General features: G+C 51.6%; 1 protein-coding gene across 2 annotated transcripts in view; it reads right to left on the bottom strand.

Annotated features, from left to right (window-relative positions):
* LOC123581274 (xanthine dehydrogenase/oxidase) overlaps positions 1–13059 on the bottom strand; it is a 59006-nt gene that overhangs the window by 33806 nt on the left and 12141 nt on the right. Inside the window, exons 5-13 of one of the 2 annotated variants that reach the window (XM_045447242.1) lie at positions 11627–11753; positions 10620–10681; positions 7456–7524; positions 7040–7129; positions 5765–5906; positions 3342–3434; positions 2587–2738; positions 1465–1558; positions 2–111 (exon numbers count right to left, since the gene is read on the bottom strand). In XM_045447242.1, the coding sequence (XP_045303198.1) occupies positions 2–111; positions 1465–1558; positions 2587–2738; positions 3342–3434; positions 5765–5906; positions 7040–7129; positions 7456–7524; positions 10620–10681; positions 11627–11753 (939 nt within the window). The remainder of the gene's footprint in view (position 1; positions 112–1464; positions 1559–2586; positions 2739–3341; positions 3435–5764; positions 5907–7039; positions 7130–7455; positions 7525–10619; positions 10682–11626; positions 11754–13059) is intronic. The other variant, XM_045447243.1, reaches the window with a different exon arrangement.

The following is a 13059-nucleotide window of genomic DNA, read 5'->3' as shown; positions in this document are numbered from 1 at the left end:
CCTCTCTGCTGTAGGGGATCTCGATGGAAAGCAGTATCTCCTCCGGAGCTAGCAGGGTCTTTCTGTACGCGGGGAAGAAGGTGTGATCCATCCGAACCGTTCTCCTGGTGCCTGTACACAGGCCGGATGCAGAGATGTGAGAAAGCAGAGAACGAGGCACCGGTAAATTCCCCATCCTGGTCTCTGGTACCCACAGTCAGAGGGCAGTGCTGGCACAATTAGGGCCAAGGTCCTCCATCTAAAATCCTTGCGCAGGGATGTGCTGGTGAATGTTTAACAATGGACTATATGTGGGCGGAGGGAGTCCACATTTGCAGTACTTGCTAATTTCTACGGTATCAATACTCCCACCATAGCCAATTTCAGGCTCCCGGAGTGACATCAGTGAACATGAAGTTGGAAAGAGGGTAGCAAAGAGTTGACACGACACGCCTGGTGTCCTCTGAAAGGACTGCCTACAAAGGTTGGCCATGGCTGTCTTCTGGGAACTTGGATTTCGGTAGATTCCCCGATAAGATGACTGACTGTGTCTACACAACTGTTCATACAAACAACATGGTTTATGCTGAACATCTGCTTTCTGTCCGGGTGCCTGGGCTTTTGGTACCTGCCAAGAAGGGCTACGCAACCAACCCCCCAAAAAGCCCTAGCTGTTCAGTCTCTGACGAGCTTCCCCGGCAGACAACACTTCACGTGCGTTATCACAATGCAGCATGTGACTGAGGGAATGATGTGTGTCCTGTGTGACGCCACCGGGAGAAGTCTCTGGAAGCTTGTGCCTGGATTCCTCCAGACTGTGCCCCATGTCCCTCTTCACTTTGCCAAGTTTACTTTGTGTCCTCCCACTTAAAAAGTCATGGCCATGAGTATGACGATAGGCTGAGTTCTGGGAGTCCTCCCTGACTTCCTAGGAGTCATCAAAACTGGGGATGGTCTCGCGGACCCTCCAACAAGGACGGTGCATAGCAGCATGTCATTACTTAGCATTTCCACTCCACAGATATAACAGATGGGAATAACTCTAAGGGCATGGGCAATAGTAAAATAAACTCAAATATTAGGACGTGATGAATTTTGAGCACTTATTACCTTTATTTTTAATGTAAGTTATTTTATTGTAAGTTTCTACAATTCAATTTTTAATAATGGCCATGTCTATCAAACACTCACAGACTCCCTGAAATCCAGCTGTGGGCTGTGGCGACCCAGTGCATTCTGGCTCTACCACACTACTAGGTAAGGCTTCTAGGTGACAGATCCTGTTGGGAATTCTTAATAAGGAAATGGTCTGGCTCTCCTGGCCCCCAATCTGGGTATATCTCCCTTGCAGTTCCCAGGGATCCAAACCGTAGGACGGCTGGGTCATTGAGTTGTGGGCCCTGTCTCTCCAAAAGGTCACCTATCTTGTGAGCCTTCTCCCCTGTGGGGCCCTCTTTCCTGACTTCTGCATGATGTAGCTCTCACCTGTGGACACGATGGTCAGCTTGGCCCCACTGGCCATGAACACAGGGTTGAGGTCAGAGATGGGGCTGGCGGTGATGATGTTCCCTCCGATGGACTAGAACAAGCAGAGAGTGTGGGTGAGAGCCCAGCCCACCCAGGAAAACCTTGCTCTCACAGCAGGCTGCAGAACACAGGGCAGGTGGGGGACACCTGCTTGCTGAAGGCACGCATCCAGAACCACGTGCAAAACCTGAGATCCGAACACTTGGGATTGGATCTCAGCTCTAAAATTTACTCGTCGGTAATGTGGGTCAGCTCCTTGAAATCTGCTCAATTTCATCCAAACGTTTTCTGAAAGGGTTGAGGTGGTTTATCACATGATGCAAGCAAATACTTCCTGGAAGTAGATTCCCACCCAGCTGGAGAATTTAGGGGAGCTTTTTGAGCTTCTGTCTACTCAGCCACAATCAGAGGTGTCAGGTGCTTGGGGTAGGGTGAGGGAACAGGGTGAGGGCTGTTTCTTTTGGGTTTTGTTCTAATTGAAAACAACAAAATAGAATGGATGGGGTGGCTTTCCTTCCCCCCCCAACCCCCGCCAACCCTATACCATCAGCTGTTGTGAGCCGCCAATGGTCCTGGGTGTGTGAATGCCGCTAGCAAATGGGGAACCCGGGGGCCAGTCTGGAGTTAGTTGTGAACAGTCAACAGCTGGACCCCTCCCTCCTCTCTGGGGGTGTCTACCTCTGGCTCTCCCCCCAACGATGAAAGGTAGTCCAAGACTACATTTGGCTCAATCTCTCATCCACTTGCTGATAGCTTCGGCCAAGTTCAGGAACAAGGTGGGCAGGACACTCCATCTTGCCAACCTCAGGGGTACAGACTGAGGCACACAGCATGTGTTTCCAAGAGTGACCCGCAGGCCCCCTTCCCCAGAAGCACCTTTGGGGCTCCATCCCAACCCTACTGAGTCGGAATCTCTGAGAGCAGTGCCCAGGAAACTGCATTTTTAACAAACACCCCACATAGCTCTAAGCACTAGAGTTTGGGGCGCACCGGATCTTCAGCAGAGGACAGACTAGCGCATCTGCCTTGTGACAAAAGGCCCCATGACCTCAGCCTTAGGGCTCCTGAACAGGGACTCACCGCCACAGACTTGACCTGCTTCCCAGCAAACCAGCGCAGCTGCTCCAAAACACCTTTGAACACCTCTGTTTGGTGGGCAGGAAGGTTGGCGACTGCATCAAGCAGCGTCTTTTCCACAAAGCTCAAGGGACACGAGGCTCCGAAGGAGATGCCTGGGAACACATGCGCAGAAAAACAGCGATTCCCTTCACAGTTCAGAAAACACTTGGACACACAGCCCCTACATGCTTTACTGGTACCTGAGTGACGATGAACCAGCTCTCACATCCTTATGGGGATGAGGAAATTAACGCCCAGAGAGGTGAAGTGACTTGCCCCATGCCACCCAGCTAATACACCAGCCAGGACTCAACCACAGCCCTGTTGATCCTATAACCAGCATGCTCTCTTCTCTAAACCATGGTTCTCATCTCAATAAAATCAGATCTCTGAAGGAGAAGTCCTGTTTCTTTATTAAAGTGCCCACGACCTCCCAGCACTGATCCCCTCCCCCTGTGAGCGATTCTAATGTGGAGCCAGGATTGAGAATGACTGTGGAGAATCTCACAGCCCCCCTTGCCCACTGGCAGTCTGCCACAGATGCTCAGTGGAGGAAGGCAATGAAGGGCGTCCCTGCTCCCCACACAAGGCAGCTCCAGGAGAAGCAGGTGGCAGCGGAGCCAGAGGAGAGGCTCTCCTGGCACCGGCCACCCCTCCCAAGGGACCCATCCCCAGCATCCCAGCCTTCCGTGGGCTCAGGGCAAACCCCTCCTTACCCTCAGGTCCATGCTCCACTGAATTCAGCTCAGGGATCCAGGCTGGGCAGACCATCTTAGGAAACAGCTTATTCTTAAATTTCATCTCAATGCCTCGAGAACAACAAGAAACCCGAAGTTAACAGGCTACTACCAGGCAGGCCTCGGCATTGTTCCCACCACGCACACAGGACCTATGACATATTCACGATCGCATCATGCTCTGTGGGCGTCTTAGGACTGCGGTTTCCACGCTTTCAGCCGGCAAACTGTGTCTTTCTCTCCTTCCCCCCAAAAGTCCTACTGGAATTCAGATGAGATGAAATTCTTTTTTGCCTTTTGATTTCTTTTATCACCCAAAAAGCTTCCTTTTTTTAAAATTTAGCTTTCTGACTCTGTGCTTGGACCTTCAACATCTTCAGATTTTCTGCTCTTCAGTAAGGAGAGCCTGCTTGATCCTGTCATACACACTTCGCACACATGGAACCACCATAGGCCCTGCTGACGTGTCTTTTAGTGTTAAATGAGATGAAATGTGAATTAACCTGTGTGTGTGAGTGTGTGTCTGTGTGTGGGGCAGGGGTGGGGGATAATAGATGAAGCCGCAGCATGCTAAGATATGTCAGGAACCCGTGTAAGCACTTTGCATGTTTTAACTCATTAAATCCTCACAATAGCCTTGGGAGATACTGTGATTTTCAGTTTATAGGAAGAGAAACTGAGGCACAGGCAGGTGAGGCTCTTGCCCACATTACACAGCTAAGAACAGACAATTCTTAGAGTTGGGGTATAATAGTCCTAATAACACGAAAGTCTAGCATTCAGACAAAAAGGAAAATCGTCTGAGACAGAAAACATCAAATCTGCCTCCTGGTCCCCGACACCTGCCTGAGCAGGACTTTGCAGGACCACACGTCTCTACCGGCCTTCTGTCAAGTTAGAAAGGTCTGTGAGCAGACGCCCCTCTGTTCTGTTCCTGAGACCTGGTTAGCTCTGCACCTCCCAGCCCCTCCCACAGACCTACAGATGGGAAGGTTCAAAAAGAAATGTCTGCCCATCCTCCCCACCCTCTCAGGGGCTATTCAGAGTATCTGATGGGTGGCTCAGGCTTTGCGGAGTCTGGCCTGTTTGAATACCGGTTCCTAGGATAAAGACTGCAGACAGAGGCCATCCATGGCCTGTCTTGACAAGGTTCTCTCTATGCCCAGCTTCCCCACAACCCTACCCTGGCTGTCAGCGGTTACACTGCTGCGTGTATGTATAAGGGAGAAGGGGTGAGGCAGAGGGAGTGGTCGTAAGAAATTCCCTCTCACTTGGAGCTCATGAAATTTTTATGGATTCCCATCTATTAGAATCTAACTGGGTCCAGGATGTTAGGTGACCCATGACAAGGAACATGTCACATGTCAAAGGAGATCAAAGACTCTTCCAGACAGTCGTCCTCCACTTTAACTCGTGCTGCCCTGGACCCCAGGGCCACAGCTACGCAGACCCTCAGGACCACATCACCTGAGGCACATCTCACGTGTCCATGTTACTGCAGCTGGGGTCTCTGTACCACACCTGTGCTCACGGGGCCAGGGCCGCATCTGTACTCTGCTAGCTTAGAGCCAAGCCAGGCCCTCCTCTCTGTGTCCTCAGATCCAACAAAAACCCAGGACCCAGGGGACTCTTTCCAGAACAACAGCCAGGAGTCTCACACAGGATGCTTGTGGCGGCTTAAATGTATGTCGATTGCCCCGAAACCAGAGGTCCTCTAAGACCTTGGCTATGCCACGATCCTCTCCTTGGAGCCTCCCTGGGCTTGGGAGCCAGCAAAGGAGAAAAGGGCCAAGCCAGCTCCAGGAACAGATGGACATTAGCAGCAACCTGGGCACCTCTGCTTCCATCCCTTCAAGCACCGGGGAAGAGAGCTACACATCCCCCAGCCACCCTGGCCCATTCACGTATTGTAAGCTTCACATCCCAGGTGGTGGCAGGAACAGGGACGGTGGCCACAGTCGTGGGCAACACAGACACAGTCACATTGGCACATCTCTCCTTTGCCTTTACCACATCACCCCCCAGAAAAAGTGGGGGACAAGAGAATGACATTTCTAGAACCCCCAGCATCTGTCACTGGCCTAGAACCTTGACTTCCACTGCTCCCCCCTCACTTCCACTGGGAGGTACTCCAGAGAACGAACGAAGACACTGATCTGGGTAGCCCAGCTCCTCCCACAGTTCCCGGCCCATAGCTGGCACCCGACGTGTTTCCGGAGAGCGGTCAGTAAGGATCTCATCCAATACTCAGAACAGCCCTTTGAGGAGGTGTTATCCCCCCCTATATATAATGGGAACCAGGGCCAGGGGAGGAAAAGTAAGTTTTCTGAGGACACACAGCCAGCGTGGGGTTGCCCAGGCAGACTGGCCCCCTGCAGGCCGCAGGCCGGCCCCGCTCTCACCGATCTCCGTGTTCCCCACCACCAGCTTGGCCTCGGGGTCCTGGGCTTTGAGGTCCAGCAGCTCCTGCAGGGTTGAGGCCTGGATCCAGGTCACTCGCTCGCCTTCAAAACGCAGCTGCTTCTGAGGAGTGTCTTTCAGCCTCTGGAAAATGTAGTTTCTTGCCACACAGTCTCCTTCCTACGGCCATTCCCTGATGAATTTAGGTCCCCAAAGGGGTCTAGTCTTCTACTGATTCGTTCAATACTGAATTCAGAACGAGGATCCAGGTCCCGGGAGAAGGGAGGGGACCTTGCACGTACTGAGGCAGGGAGGACGTGGCACACACATGATCTCACTTAGGCTTTAGGAGACCTCCGGGGAGGAAGCATCGTTAGCCCCACCTTTCACAGGTGCAGGACGAACCTAAGGACCCAGGAGGTTATGGGACCTTCACCTGCCACCAGGTGACCTGAACTGTTCTGACCAAAAGCTCAGGTTCAGTGCAGTGCCCCCTGCCCCACCCCCGCTGTCCCCAGCAGGTGCAGTGGACAAGGTGTGGGGGGGACGAGGTAGCAAAGGAAGGGGTGTCAGGAGGGAACGCAGCAGAGGCTGGCCCTAGTGTGTGAGGGGTGACGTGGGGCTGGGAGAGACAAACCCCAAATCAAACTGACAGTTTGTTCAAGGTTACGCGATCCAGAGAAAGGTGTGCCGGTGGCCTGCCCCAAAGCCCTTCCTTCTGTCCCATTGGACTCCACAGGCTGTCTTCATGTGCTCAACACCCCCCAGGGAATCTGCACTCGGGAACTTAGAGAGAGGCATGATTCTTTCCTTGCCATGAATGTGGGAGCGAAGAAGCAGAATCGTCAAGGTGGGAGGGTGGGTGTGAGAGTGTCCTTAAACCAGAGCAGCAAGCCATGCATTGTGCCCTCTGAGTACAGCTTTGCTTCTTTGTTGTTGGTTTGTAAAATAATGGACTGCTTGCAAGGAGGAGAATGGGTGCTAAGGGACTTACTTTTACATTCGACGTAGCCACGTCGGCAGATGCTTCTGGAGCACCTGTTACTCTACACAGGGTCCTGGAGGGATCCGCTCTCTGTGCTCAGAGTGACATGTGTGCGACAAGTGTGGGTCCCTTTGGGAGTATGTGACAGAGGGACTTGACCTCCAGTGTCAGAAGGAGAAAGGAAAACCCAAAGGACAAGGACACAAAGGTCCCCATTGGTATGAATAAAGTGGGTCTCCAGGGGCTCATGACACACAGACTTAGCGGGGCCTCTCCGCGGGGCATCACCTACCAGCAACTCTGGGGGGAAGATGGGCTCCTGGGTGGGATCCAGGGGCGTGAACTCCTCCGGGTTGAATAGAGATGGCGAGAGAGTGATCTGCTGGGAAAGGGAACAGATGAGTGATACCTCATCTCCTCCTCTAAACGCCTGTATGATCTACCCAATCCTTTGTCCAAGGGAGCTTGTTTGCACCTCCCCTCACCCCCACCCCAGCAGGCTTGGCGGGGGGCCGTGCTGCTCCTGGGAAGCAGGAACAAGGAGGTCTCGCCAGAGGCCCCGGGGCTAATGTGCACATTCACCCCCCGCTCAGGGTGGGCATCAACGTTTCCTCTTCTGGCCGTACTGCTGAGGTTGTGAAGAGTGTCCGCTGCTCCTTGGATCTGCGATTGGCCCCCAGGCTTCCAGGGAAAGGAGGTCCCACTCACCTTGTGGTCTGTCTTCTGGTTCATGCAACAGTTCAGGTCGTTCCCACTTCCTCCGCAGCACCCACCATCCTAGAAAGATGACAGATATTCACACAGAAATATTTGCAAAGAGTTTTCACAGAAGCTACAGACCCTGGATCGTGAATATTCAACGAAATTGAGGCCTGCTGCTGTGCCAGCATCAGTAGAAACAGCCGCCAGCCGCTCCCATTCCACTGACCTGTGCGCAGACGGAAGACCTCTGCTCTAACCACTCTCCCTTTCTTGGTTGATGGAGACTAAGTCACTCATGACTAGACAAGTAAGATCTCTCCTGGAAGCACCAGGAAATTTTGAGAAAATGTCTCTATTAAAGCTAAGTCCTACTCTACCAAAACATATCTTTACCAAAACATTTTCCCCCTTTATTCTCTGGGCCCCCAAGAGCCTCTACTTCTACATCAGTCAAGCTCTGAGGGGGCCCGGATGGCCTCTTTCCAGGCTGGGGTCTGGTGGAGCTCCTTCAAAGCATGTCTGGGCCCAGTGTTGGGTTCAAAGAGGTGTCCAGCCAGTGTGCCAGATGACCTCACAAAAGCTAGACATACTTCCTTCCTCGCTGTGATCCTATGCTTGAGGATGGGTACAGGTCTGATGACCCATCACCCTGGGGAAAGACTAGCTCAAGATCTTTCAGGGTGCCAGGGGCAGAGCACAGGGTAGAGCTCCCAGAACGAAGGAAATGAGGGTGGGGAAGGGGTGGGTCCACCTGAGTGATCCGTCCTGAGAAGACGGGAGTCTCAGCTCAGGACCTGGGAGACACTCTGGAATCATGGAATCATGCTCAGAGGCAAAGGTGGGAGAAACTCCCAGACATTGCCCCGGGCACGCCTCCAAGGCAGCCAGTTTCTACAGCAGCAGGTCTGGGGTGGCCCTTCTGCCCTTGAATCATGAGAAACACCATTCCGTGCTGCCAGTTCCCAAGGGATGAGTCACACCCCACTAGTGGGCCCAGGGAAGTCCCCAAAGGGCCACGGAGGCTGAAAGTATGCCCTTTAAGAAAGTGCTGTCAGATCTGTCACCAACAGAGAACCCTGCCCTGGCCTCAGCCCCTGCACGTGCTGCCCCGTGCACAGCCGCCTTCTGCACAGCCTTGCCTTGGACGTCACAGTGCTGTCTCCTCTGGACCCTCCCACCACGGCCTCGCCTTTTCCTCTGGAAGAAATAAATGTCCCTGTAGTGTCTCTTCTCAGCTGTCTTCCTGGAGAGGGGTGATGCAGGAGAATCACCAGGCCCTAACCAAAGCGAGGGAACCTGCATACAGCAAGCCATAGGCCTCGCTCACCCGGTGCTTGGCGGGGGAAGGACTTATTTCACCAAAGTACCCTTCTGGATGAAGTGTCAGCTCATTCTTCCTGACATCGTTTTTCTTGATAATCCATTGCCATGGCCATGACATAAATTACTGGGATGTACAATAATGTGTCACTCCCTCAATGTCTAATGTCAATGAGGTTGGATAAGGCTGGGTGTTTCTCCCCTGGAGAGATTTCTCCTTTTCTCAGCGTACTAGACTACTAGGCTTGTGCTCGTTTTACTGTTCCTCCATTTCCTTCCCTGCTGCTAGATGGACAGTGCCATTTCTTGCTGTGAACAGTGTGCCTCCTTCCGGCAAATCCTCCTCACTTACCTAATGTGTGCTATGGGCATGAAAATGAGGTAGGCAGGTTTGTTAGAACTGTGGGTAAAGTCAGAATTCAAAGGCTCTGAATAAGACCTTGGGGACAGGGGTCTCCAACGACTGGTGTGCATGAGCTTCTGAGCACACCCTGTGTGCGAGTCATTTGGCGAGCTCAGGCCACTCAGCTCTACACCGCCTGGCAGCTGGTCGAGGACCATTTCAACGATGATAAAACTCCAACCCTGAGAAGGGACATAACCATCTACTACACTCAAAAGCCCTTCACTTTTTCAGAAAGTAGGAGGGCTGATAAGATTGTAGCTCTTTGAGAAGCCTCTTAAGAAATAAATACGTGGGCGAGATGAACAATCCTTGGCTCTCAGGGAAGCTTGAGCAATTTATGTAGATCAAATATTGCATGATAGAAGAAATACTTAATATTTAAGATGTGCCAGGCACTGTTCTAAGGGCTTCACAAGAAGTACTTTCCACAAACACTATAAGAATTATTATGGGCATTATTATAATTTTGTAATATTATTATAATTATATATGTATTATTATAACGTTATAATATTGTGTGTGCCATTATAATCCCCATTTGAGAAACAAGGAAATTGCCCAGGGTCATACATCGGGTAAGTGAAAGACCAGGATTTGAACCCAGGTCTGCAGACTCCAAGACTGGAGGAGTCTTTGGATCTTTTTCATTTAAATCCGCACCTCCTTGTTCTTTGTCATCAAACGCCTTCAGCAGAGTGGGCTGCCCTCCCTCCCATAGGCTCTGTCTGTGTCTCCACTCTTTGTGGTCATCTGGATACAATATCCTTTTCCTAATGTAGCACCCCGAAAGGTCAGTGAAAGGCATCTGTCTCTGCCCCCAACCCAAAATTAAATTGAGATGAGACGGTTTGACTGGGGTCAGAGTCAACTCGACCCTGTTGGGGGGTCAGGTAGAAGCTGGGGAGAGAAGCCAAGAAGGGAGAGGCCAGCCCTCTGTCCCCCTCCCCTGGCAGATGGCAGGTGTGTGTCATGTTTATGTAATCAGCGCCCGCACAGCCAGCCCCAGACTTCTCCCTCGGAGGTGTACGAACACTGCAGGGATTCACACACTGTCTGGAGATCTCATTAGCAGGTTTATAGGCCCCACAGAGTGCCAACCACGGAAAGCAGCTCGGAGAGGAAGGAGGAGAGGAGCAGCTGCGGGGTGGGCTGGGTTGTTACTTAACACCAGGGCTCAGCACCCGGCCACAAGAGCACTGTCAGACCCAAATGCCCTGGAGGAAATTAGCCTTGGGCATCGTGCCTCTTCCAGGAACAAGCCTTCCCTGGAAGGGAAGTCCTCGAGCTACTGACATGGACTGAACAAAGACAACAGAGTCCAACGCAGGTAGATCCACCAGCTGGCCATCCCCCCTTTTCCTCTTCCTCCAGGGGCCCTTGGACCCTGCCAACTGGGATTTTGGAGTGTCGCTGCTTGAGGAGCTGTCCCAGAGCCCCCACTTACCCTGGCGAAGGTCCGGAAGCCCTGGAGGATGGGTCTGTAGCCCGTGCAGCGACACAGGTTTCCTGTGGGCCAAGGGACAAAGCTGCATTGTCAGCACAGGCACCGGGGGCAGGTGAGGGGCTTGTGACTTTACTCCTGGCTCAGTTGAATACTCACTTTACATATTCTGTTTTCTCTGCCTGGAACACCCTGTCCTCCTCCTCGTATTTCTGACTTCAAAACATCTATCACTTCTTCCAGGAAGCCTTCCTAAACTGCCTAGACCGAATCAGGTGTCTTCTGAGCGCTCCCCTGGTGTCTGGTCATGGCCTTCTCAATGAGTTTATCAAACTACATTATAATCTCTCTTCCCATTCAGACTGCAAACTCCGTGAGCGTAGAGACCATCTTTCATCCCCTGGGACATCCCTGTGTCCCTTGTACCTTGTATAGTGCCTGACATATGATAGGACTCAATACAACTGATTGAGTCGATGAGGAATTGAAATGGTGAAAGGATGCAAGTCTTCTCTGTTCAATTCAGAGGCACAGACACCATGCCCAGGGTCCTGGGCCCATTCACAAAAGGCCAAGTGGGAAGCCAGTTCCTGCCCAAGGCTCAGAATCACAGCCACCTTCCTCATTAAGTGGCCTTTGCAGAATCCTGTCTAATAAAAGCTGAGAAGAATGGAAGCCGTGTGACTAGCCTTTGTGGAATTTTCCACAGGATCTCCTCCTGTGCCAACCAGGCAGTGCCACCCCATCCGAGCGCTGAAGGACACCTCGGGAAGATGAACACTAAGGCAGGAGACCCAGGAGGTCTCCAGACCATGTGAGTGTTCTTCAAACTCAGAGAGGGCTAAGCTCCCAGCAGACCGTAGCCACCACGCTGGGGGACCTGAGCCTTTCCTCCAAAAGGCAGTGCCCCATCTCCCAACCCATTCCTGGCTGACACTCTGGCCCTTCCCTAACCTCTGCAAAGCCCCAGCTGCTATTCGACCCCTTAGGCTGTGCCTCCAGGCCCGTACCTTGGAAGGCATCCTCGATCTCCTCAATGGTGGGCTCAGGCTGGTTCCGGAGCAGCGTGTACATGCTCATGACGATGCCAGGGGTGCAGAACCCGCACTGGGAGCCATGGCTTTTGGCAATTCTCTCCTAAAAGGGACAGACCACGTAGACATATGCATTGGCACAAACGCTCTCAGGCTCTCTAGATGACCCAGCTGAAGCCAGTCCATGTCGACAGGTCGCGAGGGGTAGCAGTCACTGCACAAAGTCAGTCTTAGTGCCGACTGTGGCCTTGGCCAGGTTACCAACCCTCTCGGGAGCCATAGGCCCCTCATCTGTATCATGACGACCACCCTAGTACTTATCTCTGGGGCTGTGGTGAGGATTTAATGACATAATTCACATGACACCCTTGACATTCTCATACTTGGCACATAACAGGTAGTCGACCAATGCTAGTTATTCACAGAAAAGCCTCTTCAAAGAAAACTGACCAGTAGAACCAGAAGGGCTTCTCACCCTCCATTCTCTGCACTGAACACAGGACGAAGCAGGCCCAGAGTTTTAAAAGATTTAGCCAAAATCGCACATGGTGAATGGAAGAGCTGTGTCATACTCTTTTAATACACTAGCCTGCAATCCAAATCAATCATCAGTTTAAAAACATTTTTTTATGTTTATTCACTTTTCAGAGACAGGCAGAGACAGAGTGTGAACAGGGGAGGGTCAGAGAGAGAGGGACACACAGAATCCGAAGCAGGCTCCAGGCTCTGAGCTGTCTGCACAGAGCCCGACACAGGGCTCGAACCCAAGAACTGTGAGATCATGACCTGAGCCGAAGTCAGAGGCTTAATCGACTGAGCCACCGTGGCGCCCCTCAATCAGCATTTATTAAGAATGAGATGAACATGGGGCGCTGGGGTGGCTCAGTCAGTTAAGCCTCTGACTTCGGCTCAGGTCATGATCTCACGATTTGTGAGTTTGAGGACCCCATCAGACTCTGTGCTGACAGCTCGGAGCCTGGAGCCTGCCTCAGATTGTGTGTCTCTCTCTCTGCCCCGCCCTGCTCACACTGTGTCTCTGTCTCTCTTTCAAAAATAAGTAAACATTAAAAAAATAATAATAATAAAATAACAGATGAACACATTTTTTTCCAACTGGAATATCACTACATTCTTAAATGAAGGAAACCCTTGAAGTCCAGTGGGGACATACGAATTTGGAAATGTGTCATATAGAAGATTTATGCAAGATTTTTCGTTCGAGGAGATTCTCCATATTACATTATTATTATTATCATCATCATTATTATTGTCTTTTCAGAGTCTCTCCTGGGACTTATGTTAAATAAAATTGCTAAAAATGTTGTATTTCCAGTGCCTGGCATATATGTTCATCCATTTTATAAATATTTACTGAGAGCTTAGTACGTGCCACACATGGTAAGGCACTG

This window comes from Leopardus geoffroyi, chromosome A3 (assembly GCF_018350155.1).
Source record: "Leopardus geoffroyi isolate Oge1 chromosome A3, O.geoffroyi_Oge1_pat1.0, whole genome shotgun sequence".
NCBI lineage: Eukaryota > Metazoa > Chordata > Mammalia > Carnivora > Felidae > Leopardus > Leopardus geoffroyi.
Note: the sequence above shows the minus strand (reverse complement) of the source record. Positions and strands in the feature narration are given on the sequence as shown.